We start from the raw sequence: 17,431 nt of genomic DNA, 5'->3' as shown, positions 1-17,431 counted from the left end.
ACACGATATGGTGGGGGTGCAATTGAAGGTGTGAGTAGATCGTCGTACAAGTTTGCCACAGCTGCTCCTCTCTCAATTGATGCCTATTGTTCTTGATATACCGTGATCCCAACTTGTTCCTGTCCGGCACTCCCACATATCAATCAACACATCCAATAAAGCAATAGAAGACAACAGTCCGAGATGTCGGTCGAGGTCCTCACCACCATCTCCCCCACCACCAACGAGCCCATCCTCACGCGCAATGGCATCTCCGAGGCCGACCTCCAGCTGCTGCCGAAGACCTCGCTAGAGGCCTTCAAGGCGTGGAGGACGACCAAGCTCGCGGACCGGCAGATCATCGTACGCAAGGCCATCGAGAACCTGGAGAAGAACGTCGACGAGCTTGCGCTCGAGCTCACGGTGCAGATGGGCCGGCCGATCGCCTACACCGCCAAGGAGGTCACGACGGCAGTCAAGAGGGCCGAGTACCTGCTCAAGATCAGTGACGAGGTGCTCAAGGACACGGACGGCGAGGCGGAGAAGGGCTTCAAGAGGTTCATCCGCAAGGTTCCCGTCGGGCCGGTCCTTATCATCTTTGCGTGGAACGTACGTTTTGGCCAACCTTGATCAAGCTCAAGAAAATATCACGAAACTTACTGACTGAACGTTTGACAGTACCCCTACCTTATCCTCGTCAACGCGCTGATTCCAGCACTCCTCGCCGGCAACACCGTCATCCTCAAGCCGTCGCCTCAGACCCCGACGGTTGTGGAGCAGGTCGCCAAGGCCTTTGAAGAGGCGGGCCTGCCGAAGGGCGTTCTACAGTACTTCCACTCCGGCTCTCCCACGACAATTGAGTCCATCGTCAGGAACCCCGATATTGCATTGGTATGCTTCACCGGATCCGTTGCTGGTGGATTGGCGGTGCAGAGCGCAGCCTCGGACCGCATCGTCAATGTCGGTCTCGAGCTCGGAGGCAAGGACCCCGCATACATCCGAGACGATGTGGACATCGCATGGGCTGCCGAGGAGATTGTAGACGGTGCTGTCTTCAACTCGGGCCAGAGCTGCTGCTCGATCGAGCGGGTCTACGTCGACGAGAAGATCCACGACAAGTTTGTCGAGGCGGTCCAGAACGTGCTCAAGGCTTACAGGCTGGGCGACCCGTTCGACAAGGCGACGCACGTGGGTCCCGTCATCTCCAAGAGGTCCAAGGAGACGATCGAGGGCCACATCAAGGATGCGCTGAGCAAGGGCGCCAAGGACGCGACGCCGGACAACGAGACGTTCAACACGCCCCCGACTAAGGGCAACTTTGTCAAGCCTACGCTGTTGACGGGCGTCAGCCACGAGATGGCCGTCATGAAGGACGAGACCTTTGGACCGGTCATTCCTGTGATGAAGGTCAAGAACGACGAGGAGGCGGTGCGACTCATGAACGACAGCGAGTTTGGCTTGACGGCGAGCATCTGGACCAAGGACGTGGAGAAGGCCGCGGAGCTAGCGGACGATGTCGAGGCCGGCACCGTCTTTGTCAACAGATGCGACTACCCGAGTCCGGTAAGGCTTCCCTTTCTTGTCGTTTCCTTTCCCATATGGGAAATGTCCCTTTTCTTATCGAATTGTGCTGTAATTTCTGGGAGATGACGATACGCCAGAGTCTTTGCTAACGCGCATTCCAACGGGCAGGATCTCGCGTGGACGGGGTGGAAGAACTCGGGCAAGGGGCAGACCCTGAGCAGGTTTGGCTTTGACCAGTTCGTCAAGCTCAAGAGCTACCACCTGAAGGACTACCCCAAATAGAGCGGAAAGAGAAAGTCCACTCGAGGAGTGGTGCCGTGGCGTTGTTCTGGATCTGCGCCCTGTGGTTTGGGCTGGGGACGCGACGCCTTTTTTTTGGTAGTGGGGGGTTCTTGGGGCGATCTGGTTCGCGGCGGATGAAGCAAGGGAGTCCAGTCCTTTATGGTGGTGCCACGCAATTAGACTCCGGTAGACACGACAGCCCGAATTCACACTTTTGCACGCGAGATACTTTCCTGAATTGCCCTGTCCACCTGAATGGCATACCTGGAGATCTCATGTGGCTTAATCCCTCCGAAACGCGGGTAAAGGCTGACTGTCACGTAGCAGCGCTGGGAGGAGGAGTAGCAGAAAACCCTCATCACGGTCAACCGTTGGTGCTAACCTCTCCGCCCTTGACAGACGTGCAGCGTGTGAGATTACTTGCCGTATTTGTAGATGTTTTCACGCTCTTGTTTCCTCTCCTTTTCCTCTTTGGGAACCACAGGGAATGGCGGCCAACCCGTCTTGGACGTAACGGTTTTATTTCCTGCCCATCCCGGGCGCGTCATGCGGCCGTCCAAGTGAACTCTGTACAGCTTACGGGCGCGGCTATTGAGCAGGGTAATGCCTCGGAGATTCCTCTGCAAATTATGGTCCCTTGGCCAGCAAGCCATCCAGCCAGCCAGAGCAGTGCGCTGCGTGCAAAGGGGTGAAGAGGGGGCGGGAATAGGTATGAGTATGGCCCGGCATTCCAGCTCTGCCTCACCAACGCACCGCCCATTCCAGTCGCTGCTCTGACCGCGCTCTCGCTCCCGGGATCCACCCGGCGACGACCCGCCGCCCCCTGTGTCCGCTGCCCGGCCTCTTTGGGCACCAGAGCTCGACCTCTCTGCCCGACCACTCACCACTGTTCACCACTGGTTCGCCGCCGCACTCTTCCATTCTGGCCACATTCCAGAGCACCTCCGTGGAAACGGACCGGTGCGTCTCACCTGCCTGGGGCCCTTGCCAAAAGGGAAGGCCGCTCGTTAGGTAGTGGCAGCCTCGCACATGGCTTTCTGTGCTTTTCCATCCCTGCGGGATTGATTGACTGTGCCCTCTGCACTTTTTTGTACGGGATGCTTTGTCGTTTCGTATTGGATATCGGCCTCAGCATGCCAGCTTACGTCTTGCGTATGACACCCGGGCAGCGGAACGAGAGAGGTCTCATACATATTGTGCCGGTTCCTCTTCCCATCTTCCCTCGTAGCTAGGTTTGTGACGTGCACGACCGAGCAACCGACTTGCCAGGACTTGACTTGGCTTGACAGGACAGCCCATTCTTTACTCCACCCGACTGAGGAAGCGTGGGTGATACCCTTGATCGTCCCTCGTTTTCCGTTTCCCCATCTAGGATTGAAGCCCATTCCAGTCGTCGCCCTACCACCCCGAACCCTCCTTCGGTGAGCCGGTAGATGGAATAAAGGGAAGCCCGCTGCCCCGTCTTTATTCCTTCCGTTCTCCTTCTTGCCCGGCATACATACCTATCCACACGTACACCGCGCTGTGTGTTAGTTAGCTGCCGCCGCTGCCGCTTGCTGCTTTTGTTGCTGCTGTTCTGTATGTGCATCAAAGGGAGCTGAGGGGACTCGGAGGAACAAAGAGCGTAGGACCACACCTGCGCTGCTCTTTCTTCGACCACCTGCCCTCGTCGCATTCTTTTCTTTCTTTAAACCGCCCCAATCCTCTTTCTTTCGTTATCTACTTCTTTTTTTTTTCTTCTTCTTCCTACCCGTACAACCCCGCTGTTGTCGCGCTGGGTCTTTGTTTTTTTCAGAGTTGGGCCAATTTGCAACACGTCGGGCACGAGATTCAGTCCCAGCACTGGCACCAGGGCAACCCACGACCAACTTGTCGTCTGAAGTCTGAACAATAGACCTGGCAGAGCATTGACGCGTCTTCGCCCTCCGTCTATTGACATTCTTTTGAATTTATTGCTCGCCGCCGACGAAGAGCATTTCGCCCAGCATAAATCCCGCCAACCTCGACACAACAGGTCTGGGATCTGACAACACCAAGACCAACTCCAACACCAAAACCCAACTTACACGCGCTTCGCTCGCTCACCCACAGCCAGCATCACCACTTCGATACCCCAAAGCACCATCAGAGCTCGATATTTCTCGCTCTGATCAACTCGCTTTTTTCGCCTTTTCAGCAATTTCGTGATACCCCCCTTTTTATTTCGATTTTCTCCTCCCTTCAGACTCGCCCAACATGCACTGCCTCAACGTCATGGCCTACGCCCACCGCCTGCAGGACTTCTGCCGCATCCGCCGCAAGAAGAAGCAGGGCCTCAAGATTGTAAGCATTTTTTTTTTCTCATTCACATTCATACATGCATAAATTCAGACAGCCAAGCTAACCAAAGACCTACTACCAACACAGTCCGCGCCCTTCAACTTCAAGAAGGAAGAGTCCATCCTGCCCGGCATCTCGGATGATGAGTACGTTCATGACCCTTGACTTCTACCACTTATACCCCCAAGACTAACTTGTAAAAAAAAAAAATAGAATCTCCATCCTCCGCGAGAAGGCCGCCGCGTCCCGCATCGGCATCGCCGACTTCCGCGTCGGAGGCGGAGGCGCCCTGCACCACTCGCACACCTACTCGCACTACCATCACACTACCACGGGCCCGCACAGCTACAACCACCACCAGCGCCGGCCCATGCCCTCGGCCCTGTCCGCCCGCCGCGGCGGCTCCCTGTGCCTCAACCCCGTCGACCCCTCCGCCCTGCCCATGGGCCGCACGAGCCCCAACGTCGGCCTCGGCCTCGGCATGGACCTGGGCCTGTCGCACCACCACCAGCAGCAGCAGCAGCAGCAGCTGGACGGCGGCAGCGACTACTCTTCGCCCGTGTCGTCGACGACCAAGATCTGCCGCTGCGGCGGTGTGGCCGCCTCGGAGCGCAGCGTCAGCCCGCAGGGTAGCTTCCTCGGTCTGGAGAAGGAGATGAGTCTCTGAGCGAGGGTCGCATGTGAGAACACGTGTGTCTGTTGTTCGTTTCTTATCGGCTCTGGGGACGGGACTCTTCAGAGGGGTCTGAAGCTTTTACTTGTACACACTTTTTGGGATTGGTTGTGTGCCGGTGAGGATGGTTCTTTTTGTCTTTTGTGTCTGTGTGGGAAAGGGAGGGAAAATACCCCATGGGATATCATTGTGGCTTTCTGCGAAAAGGAAGCTGGTTGACGAGTGATTTGGCAGGAAGGGGTGGCTTACACTCTCTGCTCTACGGCGATCAACTCACGGTATCCTCTCGGGCAACGGCGTTACAGGAGGAGCGGCTACTTGTCTTTGTGCAGGCATAAGGACGAAACGGATGGATGGACAAGGGGAAATGGGAAGGATTCAGGGTGCCATCCGGTCTAATACACGACACACTTTTACTCGACCAGGCAGGGCACTTGAAAGAGCGGGAAGACTGATACCACTACGGAAATAAACACAAACATCACAAGGCATTAGATTGACCAGAAGAAGGGGAAAACTTAATCCAGAAAAAAGAGAGCGTAGGACTTTTGTGTTTTGCCTTTCGATACTTCTCATAGCATTAGATCAAACGGAAAAAATGCCCAGTAGAACAAGATTTCTTCATCAAAGAAACAGACCCAGATGGTGCCACGCGTGATCACCAAAGACAAAAAAGGGGGAAACAGCATGCCCAAATAATCACCGCAGCCACCCCTCGTATATCCCCAACTCCTCCCTCCTCGCCCCCTCCAGCTGGCCACGCACCTCGAGCAACTTGACCCTGGCCCCTTTCTCCTTGCTCCACCCCTCGAGGAACGCCTTGAGCCTCGCAGCCGTCTCCTCGTCGTCCCGGACCAGCAGCGCCAAAGCATCAAACCCGCCCGCTCCGGGGACGACGCCGCCGTACACGCCCTCAACCCGGTCGGCCAGCGCGTCGAGCAACTCCGTCTGCGAGGGCGGCTCGATGGGCACGCCGCTGGCCTCGCCCATGCGGCGGGTCAGCGCGCGCACCGCGTCCAGCGCCCCGCGGATGTCTCCGGTCCCGTTGCCCCCGTCGCCGCGCAGCACGGCCGCGAGCTCCTCGTTGCGCGCCTGCAGCTCGTCCCACAGCGCCGTGGCGGCGGCGCCCTCGCGCGCCCGCCACGCGAGCACCTGCTTCACCATGCCCGGCGTCTCGGAGCCGCACGTCACGTCGCACATGCGTAGCGCCACGCCGGCCGGCAGGCCCACGCCCGCGGTCGCCGTCTCGGTGTCCCAGGTCACCGACTTGCCGTCGACGACGCCGACCAGCGCCGAGGCGAACCCCGGCGCTCCGGGCTCGGGCAGGCCCGACAGGATGGAAGGGGAGAAGCGGCGGTACTTGAAGGAGCCGTAGACGGCGGCCGCGACGTCGAAGCCCGACCCCACCTTGCCCTGGGCGGCGCAGTGCGCGGCCTGCGCGAGGTTGTGCAGCGTGGCTTTGCCTGCCGGCGTGGAGAGGTCGAACTGGCTCGGCGCGAGGTAGTGCGCCAGCAGAGCGGCCGTGAGGGAGGTGACCAGCGCGGCCGAGGAGCCGAGGCCGGTCTTGTTGGCCTTGCGGAGGGTGGTGGGGAAGCGGGCGAAGCGGCCGCTGCCGGTGGTGCTGCCAGCGCCGCCACCGGTGACGGTGGAGGACGAGGAAGAGGTGGAGGACGAGCCGGAGGACTGGGAGTAGTAGTCGTTGTCGGCGAGGATGGCGAGGCGGGCCGACTTGATGCTGTGGGCCGGGTGCTGGTGGGAGGTGCGGGAGATGTAGGTCAGGGCGTAGGCGAGGGCCGTCTCGACGAAGGGGTTGGGCGAGAAGGTCGAGCCGCTGGTGTGAGTGAGGGCGGTCAGTCTTGGGAGGGGCTGTGGGAAACGGGATTGGGGCATTCGGGTCTTGGGGAGTGGGAAGCAAGCAAGAGACATGAGATGGATGGATGGTGTGAGATCTCGCAGGAGAACACAACAAAAAACACACTTACATCTGGAGCTGTGTGACCGAGATGCCCCCGTCCTCGTCAGCAAGGTGGTACCCGTACCGCCACTGGGCCTCGAGGAACTGGGGGCTCTCGACGACGATCTCGGTGAGCTGGACGCCGGGGCTGGTGGTGATCTCCTGGGCGATGACGTTGATGCGGGCGCTCAGGCCGTAGACGAGGCCGGTGTAGGCGCGGTCGAGGACGAGGTAGCCGCCGGTGAAGAGGACCTTGCCCGGCGCCGAGATGGCGGTGGTGGGGTTGGGGCCGGCCATTGCTTGCTCGCTGTCTCCTGATCCTGTCGATCCGTCGATCCAGCCGTGCGGGGTGGGTAAGGCTTGTATCTGCCGGGTTCCGCGCGGGAGCAAGGAGGAGGTGGGTGGTGTGCCGGAGAAGCAGCTGATTGTTCTTCTTCCCAAATGAGGGCAATGGCACAGCAAAGGAGGGGAGGGTTGGAACGCGGGTGAGGAGACGACAGGACGGGCGTCTGTATCCCGCACAGCCCGAGCGACAGCAGCAAACAGAAAAGCTTGGCTGTGAACCCGGCGTCCAAAATGAAGGGCGAGACACGGTTTGATGCTTCAATGACGTGCAAAACCGCGAAGCTATGCCCCTCGAAGCTACCCCTCCACTCCACTCACAGAGGCCTGGAGGCCTGGAGCTCAATCCGTGACGAAAACCTCCAGGCCGTTTTGGGGATGTTAGGTCCACCCTAAGGTACTTCTAATATTAGATTTGCACACCCCGACCAGCTAAGCTCAAATAAGAATAGCATTCTTCCAGCATCTAAGCCGCTGTTGCCCTTGCATCTCGGCCCTCTGTCTGGCTCTTTTTCAGAACCAAAGGGCTCACCAGTTTCGGCTTCTCAATCGAATCATCGCCATTCAATTCCGCCTCTCCTGGCTCAGGAAACACGTCGAGCACCTCGGTGAGTTGCCAAGGTGAGCCTCGCGGCCCAGTTCAGCCTGCTTGTCACGATGGACACTTTGCCATCTTCGGCTCGCGTGCCTCAGCAGCAAGGTGTTGGTGTTCGAGGCACTTGGAAGGTGTTGTCAGTGTATGTGTGTCTTACCCAGGGTCAATCCTTTTGGCATCATCCGCTCGCTGTTTTAAGTTGCAGGGCGTGATGATGTGATGATACTTTTGAGAGATTCATTGACGGGAGGCTCTGAGGTGTCGGAGAAAACAACAGCGGTTTTCAGCAATGTACATACCTGAGTGAGTGAGGTACATGTGCGATTCGGCATAGCTACAGAAGACTAACACCAAGATTCCCAACGAGCATGGCCAATACCAGGCTTGAGAGGAAGTGCCGACTGGCAGCAGGGGTCCTGTGCATCCCTGCTAGAAAGAAATCTGTGGGGAAGCACATGGATGGATGCCTACCGCCTCTTCAACGATACTCCTTCAATAGTACTGGTCCGAACAAACCTGACCCCACGGCATATATCCCTCATAGGCCCTGGCTTTTGTGACGTGTCTAGCAAGCGGCAGTCCTCTCTCACTGCTACTTCTTGATGACCATATGCCCCTCCGCGGGCCCATGTTCCGAGCTTGCCCTCCAAGTCTCGCCGAGTCTTCCACGCGTGGCGCGCGCACATCACCATAGTAACTCGTTGGTGATGATCATTCCGGCCGTGCTACATCAAAGGGCGAGTCACGAGCAAGCCTCCAACGCCGAGTTTGGGCCCTCGTCTACAGCAGTCGGCCTGGCCACCGTCGCTGTGGTCCTTGTATTCGTCTCGCCCTTCATCCTCTCCAAGACACCACTCAGGCGATGCTTTGTACGTCGACAACAGGGAGAGGCCCCTAGGCAGAGGGTCTGCCTGACACCCAACGCCGTGGGCTTGATTCCTGTCGTCAAGTACAGAGCGTCAAGGGTTAAGAAAGGAACTCCGTCGTACGGCTCTCCTCTGCCGCTAGGCGAGTCTCATACCTGTGCCATCTGCACCGAGAACTTCCTAGACGAGGCCAGCATCCGCCCGCTGCCGTGCGGCCACGATTTTCACACGAGCTGCATCGACCCGTGGCTGCTCCAGCAGTCTGTCACCTGTCCTCTCTGGTAAGCGCTCCGCTGCGGCTAATCTCTGCGCTGCTGTTGTCACACTCACTCTGTTTTGCGTCGACAACTTACACTGCGACAGCCGCCTCGACGTTGCCTCCGGCATCACTTCCGCCCCGGCTGCACCGCCTTCACGCCCCCGCCAAGCCGTCTTCCTCGAGTCACGCGCGCATGCATCCCAGCGCCGCAGCCCCAGAGTTAAGTGTCCACTCGTAACCGTACAAATATCCATCCTAACGCAGACCACAGTCGACTCGAGAGCTGCCCTTGCTAGCGAACTACCCCAGCGTTCAGTCGCGAGGCCCCGGGACAGCCCTGGTGCTGCGTCCCGTTCCAGCCTGCTATCTTCCGTCCGCCGCTGGCGATCCGGCGCGGGTCAGACCGGGATCAGGGTTAGAACCCGTAGCGGAGTGACTCCAACTATGCCATGGGGTAGATTGAGGATACAGGAGGAGGCTGGTCAAGGGCACAGGTGTCTACATGGAGATTTCATTATGAAGGACCAGTTGGGGGGAATGAAAAGTAATGTCATGGTCGCGTGTGTCACTGTCCTTTTCACATATTCGATGTTCTTGCACCGACATAGCCTTACAATGAATGCTATTGGATCTTCGCGCCACATAAGCAGGGATGCCCCTAACCTTGAGAAGTCAGGTTCACCATCAATAAGACTAAGGCCCGCCATTGCGGCTCTGTGATACAAGCCCCAGATCAAGGGAGATGAGATGGTCGAGAACATTGCAAGATCCGGTCGTAAGGGCCCAAAGCCAACCCGAGAATTAAGAGCCTCAACGCTAGTCAGGGCCCAGAAGTCCTCTGTAAGTGGCACCGCGGCTAGAAAAGGTATTCCGGCTCACAGGCTAGCAATGAATGCCTGCTCTGTAGAGTTCTATTAGGTGGTATCTGACCTGCTGCACCTGAAAGAGAAGAAACAGAGCTAATTTGGGCTTCAGGCCCATACCGAATTCGAGCACATAGCCGATCGTCTCACCGTCTCACCGTCTCGAGGTGGTGTTGTTTCCCAACCTGGAAGCTATTTCTAGGTTGCTTGAGGCATTTTTCTCTTTGGTGGAGAGCCTCTCACCCGCAATCTTAAGCGGGAGGCTATGCGCATAGAGCTATACCATCTTCTGACACCCCCAGAATTCTCCTCAAATCTGGTCTCGACTTCTTATCAAACTCCATCCCCCAGACCGCGTGTGATGATCCAATGAGGGATTTATCACATGTCGGGGCACGTTGCCGGACGAGTTGAGCCTATCCGTCTGAGTGCTGCAATATCCCTCACGGAGAACATCGCCAGCAAAGGCAGGCAGACAGGAAAGATTAGCTAAATCTTGAAAGTAATTGGATATGCTCATGGAAATTCCCTGTCGTGACTCTTATCGACTTGGTTTGTGGCGTCCACGTGTGTTGATGGACTGTCACCCCTATGTAGCATGAGCTCGCGATGCAGCTTAAGATGGAGCGTTCCCCCTTGCCTTGCCAGGTAGTTTATGCACTCAGCTCTATCGACGCGTTTCTTGCCCTGAAGTCTGCCGGTCCCTTGCTGATACTACCTCGATCTGCACGGCAAATTGAGTGATCTCCGCCTACCGTCACCGCCTCCCCCGTCGTAGAACCGCAACCCAATCCAGTTGGACCTTTCTCTTACGTACAGCAGGTTGCAACAGTCACGATGTCCGGAACTAGTGCAGAGGGCCAAAGTGCCGCCCAGTCTGAGGGCGGTGGCGACGCAAGCACAGATGCGGCTATGGCGGATATGACTGACCAAGAAAAGGCCATGGCCATTGCCGAGCAGGATCTGCATCAGTCACGCAAGCAGGTTAGTTCTCCAACCTGTCGGGACACGACAGATAAAAACTAACGCGTGTCACAGTCCTACAGCGGTACTGTGCTCGTGTGGCTGGCCTTCCAGGCGACGGGCGTCATCTACGGCGACATTGGCACCTCGCCCCTGTATGTCTTCTCGTCTACCTTCTCGTCTCAGCCTTCCTGGGAGGACCTCGTCGGCGCCCTGTCCATCATCATCTGGGCGCTCACCCTGATCGTCACCGTCAAATATTGCCTCATCGTCTTGCGCGCCGACGACGACGGCCAGGGAGGCACCTTTGCTCTATATAGCCTGCTGTCGAGGTACACCAACATCACGCGCCGTGATCCCAAGATCGCGGCAGCTGTACATCTCCAGAGATACCGCACCAATGACCTCAAAGCTGGTGGCAGAGGCCTTCGTGCCTTCCTCGAGAGGTCCAAGTTCTCGCAGTTCATGCTCCAGTTCATCGGTGTCTTGGGCGTGTCCATGGTGATGGCCGACGGTGTGCTTACACCAGCCCAGTCCGTGTTGGGTGCTATCCAAGGCATCCGTGTCGCCAACCCGGACCTTGGGACGTCTGCCATCGTCGGTATCACATGCGCCATCTTGGTGGCTCTATTTCTAATCCAACCCTTTGGGACCTCGAAGCTCGGGACTACTTTCGCCCCCATCGTCACCGTCTGGCTTCTTTTCAACCTCTGCTCTGGTATTTACAACCTGGCTGTCCACGACTACACGGTCCTCAAGGCCTTCAGCCCGCACTACGCCTTTGCCTACCTAATCCGCAACGGTCACGATGGCTGGAAGTCACTCGGCGGCCTGCTCCTGGCGTTCACCGGCGTCGAGGCCCTGTTCGCAGACCTCGGTGCCTTCAGCAAGGGCGCGGTGAACATCTCTTGGATCTGCCTGGCCTATCCGTGCCTGCTATTCGCGTACATTGGCCAGTCCGCGTACATCTCTGGAGACGCGGCCGGGATCGCCATCACCAATCCCTTTTTCTACACCGTCCCTCCGGGGACTTTCTACTTCAGCATCGTCATTGCCGTACTCGCGGCTGTTGTCGCGTCCCAGGCCATGATCACGTCGACCTTCCAGCTGTTGACTCAGATTATGAGGCTCTCCTACTTCCCTCACATCAAGGTCGTCCATACCAGCAAGACGTTCCACGAGCAAGTATACATGCCCATGGCCAACTGGCTCCTGATGATTGGCACGGTCATTGTCACAGCCGTTTACAACAACGTGAGTGTGCCTATCCTTCCTCCCGACTAGCAACCTGGGGCTAATACCTCTTGCAGACCACCTCTCTTGGCAACGCTTACGGCGTGTGCGTCATCACTGTCACTTTCAGTCAGTTCCTGCGACTTCTTGTCGTGTAGCCTCAAAAACTGACTTGGCCTCCTCTAGTCACCACCTGCATGGTCGCCCTGGTAGCCATCCTTGTCTGGCGTCTTCCTGCATACATCGTGGTTCCAATTTGGGCCGTATTTGCCGCCCTCGACGGGGCCTTCCTCTCGGCCGTCTACGAGAAAGTTCCCGACGGCGCCTGGTTCACCCTCCTGCTGGCCTTCATCCTGTCCCTTATCTTCACCCTCTGGCGCTTCGGCAAGGAATGCCAGTGGAAGGCCGAGTCGAAGGACCAGCTGTCCGTGCCGGCCTTGCGGGACGCCTTCACCACCGTCCCGTCAAGCGACAAGTCGCCCGCGGTTCTCAGCTCCACGACCGGCGGCGGCCTGCCCCTCTCGACAGTGCCCGGCGTGGGCATCTTCTTCGACAAGTCCGGCAACCCGGCCAGGCTGCCGCCGTCCTTCACGCAGTTCGTGCTCAAGTTCGCCGCCCGCCCCGCCGTCATCGTCCTCTTCAACATGCGGCCCATGTCGGTGCCCTCCATCCCCGCCGCCGAGCGCTACGTCGTCACCCGCGTGACCGGCCTGGACGGGTGCTACAGCGTCACCCTGCGCCACGGCTACACCGACAATGTGCTGTACCCGGGCCTGGCGCGCGACATCCTCTCCCAGATAGAGCTCGCGGTGTCCAAGGGCGCCTCCCGCCGCCCGCTGGCCGCCGCCGCCGCCGACGCCGACGCCGAGCTGGAGGCCCTCCGGTCCGCGTACGGGTCGCAGATGGTATACGTCCTGGGCAAGGGCGCGCTGAAGATCCGGGGCCCGGCTGCCGGTTCGCGGTCGCCCTGGGCCTACGTCAGGCCTGCGCTGTTGGGCATGTTCCTCTGGATCCGGGAGAACTCGCGCACCAAGCTTGCTGATCTTGACATCGACGCTGACAAGGTAGTCGAAGTTGGCTTCATCAAGGAGATCTGAGACTGGAGGGAGGGTCCGGGGCAGAAGGTGCAGATAGCTGAGAACTTGGACTCCTTGAAAGCTCACGCTTATGGCGTCTCATTCGTAATACTACTTCATCTAATGCCTAATGCCAGAGCAGGACTATCTTGAGAAGATCCTGTATGCCATGAGCGAGAATTACTTGTGCGCACAAGCCTTACAAACACACATATCATGATGCATTGTGCCCGATCACCCCGACTGGACCGGCGGGACTAGGATGCGGACGGCGGGTGAGTCCGAGTTGATGATTGTTCCGCGTCAGGGAGTTGCAAGACATGCGTGTTTCTCCGCCTCTTCTTCCACCCTTCTCCAGCGAGGCATGGAATGCCGTCGCCCGGGCCGTGGATAGGGGGAATTCCCATGGATGGCGTGCGTCTGCCGGACTCCCGTCCAACGTCCCCGTGGGGCTACGGGAGCGGGGTCCCTGGCATGCCAGAAGATATATGCACCCCAACCCAGTGGCATGACGATCATCTCACCCCAGGCTACGAGAGGTCTGTCTTGGCACAAGTGGGTCAGATCTTCGTGGAGAAGGCTTGGAGGTGCGCCATTCCGTCATTAAATCCGTTCAATTAACTGATGCCGTGGCACTGGACAAGAGAAATGCAGTCAAGAAGGCGGGTGCCAAAGCCCTGCAACAGCAGCAGCAATACCTAATAAACGTGAACTATACGAGATGGCGAACAGATTTAGACAAGATCGATACCAAGTAGATGAACACCGGTCCAAAGCCTCTTCCCTGTATCATCGTAATACTGATGACTATTTCTTCTTCGGAACCGTCTTCTTGACCTTGGGCGCCTCCTCGGCCTCCTCAGCAGTCTTCTTGAGCTTCTTGGCCACTTTAGGTTTGGCCGACTCGTCTTTGTTGTCCTGTGTGCCAGCGGCAGTGATCTTCTTCTTGGGCTTGACGGTCTTGTCTGAATTGCCTGCTGGCTTCCCTGCGCCCGTCTTTTTCTTTGGTGCCTTGGCGGGTTCGGCAGCCTCGTCTCCAGACTCTGCGGTGGCCTTCTTGACTGGCTTCTTTGTCGTCGGCTTCTTCGGCTTCTTGGTGGCCTCATGTTTCGGGGCATTGCCGATGGTATCGACGTCGCTGGCATCCTCCTCAGAATCATCACTGTGGATGACTGGCTCCCAGGGCGGCAGGACTCCGGTCCTCCCAGAGGCCGGTGGCTTGATCTTGCCAGAAGCAGAACCCTTTGCCTTTGTATCCTTCTTCAAGCTTGAGGTACTGCCACTGAGAGCGGCACTCTTGGACCGGACGTCGAGCTTAGTGCTATAGTTGTGCATTGTTAGCTTTCTGTCGCACAGTTATCTTGAGGATCAGAAATGACTTACCCGGATTTCGGCTTCGTACTTTTGCTGATCGTTGATGTCAATTGACGTGCAGGCTTTTGGTCATAGTTAGGACGTGTCTTACCCCTTGCTCGGCTTGCTTTCTTCTTGCTCTTCCTCGTCTGCTTCGCTCTCACCACTCTCTTCCTCCTGCTCCTCAGCGCCATCCTCCTCTGCATTATCGTCTTCTTCTTCGTCCTCTCCATCCTCGTATTCATCTTCATTTTCATCACCTTCTACTTCCTCTTCCTCGTCCTCGGTCTCCTCGTATTCCTCGTCCTCGTCACTCTCATCAAATTCTTCTTCCTCATCTTCCTCTTCTGTTAACTCCTCTTCGTCTAACTCCTCAACCTCGCCGTCTTCCTCATCTCCATCCTCGTCCTCATCCTCGTCCTCTTCTTCAACCTCCTCATCATCTTCGGCATCTTCCTCCTCGATATCCTCTACCTGAGCCTTCTTTGTAGCGGACTTGGCTGGAGTCTCATCGTGCTGCGGCTTCCTGGAGGACGTAGCCTGGGCAGCTGGTCTTTTCGATGTGGCACCCATTGTGGAATGTCTGAGATTACGACGCCCTGGTGAATGCTGCTGTCAGGTGTGAAGCATGCGAAAATTGAACGACTTGCTAGAAGTAAATTCTAAGGGCACAACTTTTGTACAGTTGAAATACCTAAGTTGTCAAGCTGATAAGGTATTATATGACTGAGTTCTGAAATATACGAGTCCACGACAGGAATAAAAAACATAAAAGACACCATTCTCAGAGAAGGACAAAATCCTACCAGTTTCTAACTATAGCTCAGACACGCCCATCTGCAGTCAGGGGCTGAATGTGTAATCAACATTCTAGTCGTTAAGTCAGTAGCTGAGTTGGTGGAGGATAGGATCTGACACACTGGACGCAAGGCACTAGGCTAAGCGCGCATCCAACAAGTCAGATAGCCGTCTTGCCATGAGCGTATCAGAGAGCCGGGAGCACCCTGCGTCAGCAGCCGTGGCTTATTAAGGGACGAGGCAGTGTTCTACTCTCTTGCAGCCTCGCCACATAGACGAGTCATAGCCTATCTAACGCGTATGAAACGGGTGCCTTTCTTGTGACAAGTCACTTAGTCAAAAGGTTGAAGGTCATCGCTCTAAATAGTGATAGGGAAGCACTGCGGTCAAGTTCGTTGAAGAAGGCCCGAAATTGAGGTCAGCGTCTCATCCTCTGACAGCCAATCCTAGAACTCAGCCCATCAATTCATCTTTAGGCACCTAGCCGCCTGCCGCTGGAATAGAAACCCTGGCCTGGGTTGCACCCCTGTATGTACAGCACATGATAGCAAGAATAGTATCAATACATCCGATGAATTATGCTGGCGCTGATTAATGAGTCAATCTCAGCTGAAGGCCAAGTATCTGGGCATTGGTGTTTGATGGAAGAAGATAATATGACTCTGATGAAATCTAATGCGTATATAACTTCTGATTCGGTATATGCACTACATTCCCATTTCACATCGGCGGTTCCTGGAAGGTCTATATAACAACAAAAATCAAGTCATCCCCCAATTTGCTACTATACACTCACCGCATCAAGTCCGACCAGCCGAAAAAGGAGAAAAGAAGCCATGTCTACGCCGAAGAAGAAAGTCCCCGCCAAGCCCTTCGACCGCAACGACCCAGAGGACGTCCGGTTCATCAAGGACAACCCGCCGAGGCTCACCGTCAAGCGCTGCGAGGCCGTCCGGGCTTGCTTCGCCAAGAAGGTCAGCGGCCGGCCCCTCGCGTCGGCGGGCGGCCGCGCGACGGGAGAGAGGGAGAAGCTGGTCAAGTTCGGCCCGCGGTCGGGCGCGCACGACGCGCAGTGGATGGCGCTCAAGGTGCGCGTCGACGTCACGCGCCGGCGGCACCTCAAGGACCGGATCGGCCTCGTGCAGAACGTGCTCGCGTCGAGGCGCGTGGCCACGTACGCCGGCGCCCCGGGTACGGGCGTCACGGAGGTGCCGCTCCCCGTGCTGGACGGGGCCGAGAACGAGGCGCCCTTCTACGGCATGGGGGCGCGGTTCGACACGGGCGCCGCGGCGCGGGGCGCGGCCAGGGCGGCCGACGACGTGTACATCCAGGACGGGCCGACGCACACCGTGCCCGTGCTGGGGTACGTCAGGCAGGGGGCGGGCAAGTACGCGACGGTGGACCTCGAGAGGGTCGAGGTCCGGGAGGAGTTTGGCATATGGCTGTACAACGCGACCAAGAAGATCACGTACCGGCACTGGACGTGGGGCTACTCTTACGTCTGGGAGGCCGCGAGGGACGAGCAGGGCGACTGGAGCTTCACGAGGAAGGAGTTCTCGGCTACGCCTCCGACGCTGCAGGACGAGAACCCTACTCGGGGGCCGGTCAGGAAGAAGCTGCCAGTCGCTGTGGAGGCGAACAGGGACAGGTGGACCGGAAAGCTGGTTCCCAATCCGTACATTGACAAGCGGGACGAGGGCGAGGCGCCGCCGGACGAGCCGCAGTCGGACGACGAGACGGAGCCCTTCTCGCCGGTGGACGTTGCGGAGGACCCGGAGCAGGTGGACGGGGAGGATGGCGATTCTGAGGATGAGTGGTAGGAGGATGAAGCAATGTGATACATTTCGGTGATACAGCGTCTTTTTGTCTATACATCTTCAAGGGATGAAGTGCAAGTGGTCTTCCAAGCGCCGTATAAGCTACATAGCACACTTGTTTTGCCGTGGCCGGCAAGATCAAGTCCGGGATCGGAACGAGCGTCCAGAATCCAACCTGGTAAGAGAGTGCAGCATTGCGCTACCTGTCCGATTTCCACAAGCTACCTCCGAGGAGGCCTCGGTGTTTTGGTCGTGGCTCCCGGGAACCGCGTGCAACCAGCCGGCCAATGCCGTGCCCGGGACGGAGATAGCAGTGGTCTGTGGGGCTGCCAGTCCATTTGATTCGCCGTGTGCTCGGTGTGTAGACGAATTTGCCGCACCGGAGAAAGGGGCTAAGAAGAAAACGCTCCCTAGAACAATTCCATGGCTCCCTTTTTGCGGGGACGATGGACGTAATCGATTTGTCGTTCGTGGATCAGTCTCAACCTACCTAGCTTGTAGTTGGCTAGCCGGACGAACGCGTGTGCAGGATGCT

At 57.5% G+C, this 17,431-nt stretch overlaps 6 protein-coding genes across 6 annotated transcripts; 4 read left to right on the top strand and 2 right to left on the bottom strand.

Annotated features, from left to right (window-relative positions):
• Positions 1–183: 183 nt before the first annotated feature.
• On the top strand, positions 184–1,785 carry E0L32_001538 (uncharacterized protein; the record flags this gene model as incomplete). The annotated part of the gene is made up of 3 exons (XM_031135628.1): positions 184–588; positions 658–1,542; positions 1,672–1,785. 3 exons carry the CDS (start codon positions 184–186, stop codon positions 1,783–1,785), a joined length of 1,404 nt encoding a protein of 467 aa, XP_030990789.1.
• A 2,235-nt stretch (positions 1,786–4,020) lies between these two features.
• On the top strand, positions 4,021–4,771 carry E0L32_001537 (uncharacterized protein; the record flags this gene model as incomplete). Its single annotated transcript, XM_031135627.1, has 3 exons — positions 4,021–4,107; positions 4,156–4,250; positions 4,318–4,771. 3 exons carry the CDS (start codon positions 4,021–4,023, stop codon positions 4,769–4,771), a joined length of 636 nt encoding a protein of 211 aa, XP_030990788.1.
• Positions 4,772–5,476: 705 nt separating this feature from the next.
• E0L32_001536 (uncharacterized protein) lies at positions 5,477–7,028 on the bottom strand (the record flags this gene model as incomplete). The annotated part of the gene is made up of 2 exons (XM_031135626.1): positions 5,477–6,608; positions 6,760–7,028. 2 exons carry the CDS (start codon positions 7,026–7,028, stop codon positions 5,477–5,479), a joined length of 1,401 nt encoding a protein of 466 aa, XP_030990787.1.
• A 3,465-nt stretch (positions 7,029–10,493) lies between these two features.
• On the top strand, positions 10,494–12,949 carry E0L32_001535 (uncharacterized protein; the record flags this gene model as incomplete). Its single annotated transcript, XM_031135625.1, has 4 exons — positions 10,494–10,640; positions 10,695–11,873; positions 11,930–11,981; positions 12,039–12,949. The coding sequence occupies 4 exons, from the start codon at positions 10,494–10,496 to the stop codon at positions 12,947–12,949; spliced, it is 2,289 nt and encodes a 762-aa protein (XP_030990786.1).
• Positions 12,950–13,735: 786 nt separating this feature from the next.
• On the bottom strand, positions 13,736–14,854 carry E0L32_001534 (uncharacterized protein; the record flags this gene model as incomplete). The annotated part of the gene is made up of 3 exons (XM_031135624.1): positions 13,736–14,249; positions 14,312–14,335; positions 14,394–14,854. 3 exons carry the CDS (start codon positions 14,852–14,854, stop codon positions 13,736–13,738), a joined length of 999 nt encoding a protein of 332 aa, XP_030990785.1.
• A 1,061-nt stretch (positions 14,855–15,915) lies between these two features.
• E0L32_001533 (uncharacterized protein) lies at positions 15,916–16,899 on the top strand (the record flags this gene model as incomplete). The annotated part of the gene is made up of 1 exon (XM_031135623.1): positions 15,916–16,899. The coding sequence occupies one exon, from the start codon at positions 15,916–15,918 to the stop codon at positions 16,897–16,899; it is 984 nt and encodes a 327-aa protein (XP_030990784.1).
• Between the last annotated feature and the right edge of the window lie 532 nt (positions 16,900–17,431).

This window comes from Thyridium curvatum (genome assembly GCF_004353045.1).
Source record: "Thyridium curvatum strain D216 chromosome Unknown NODE_6_length_784332_cov_80.453264, whole genome shotgun sequence".
NCBI classification, from domain to species: Eukaryota; Fungi; Ascomycota; class Sordariomycetes; order Thyridiales; family Thyridiaceae; genus Thyridium; species Thyridium curvatum.
Note: the sequence above shows the minus strand (reverse complement) of the source record. Positions and strands in the feature narration are given on the sequence as shown.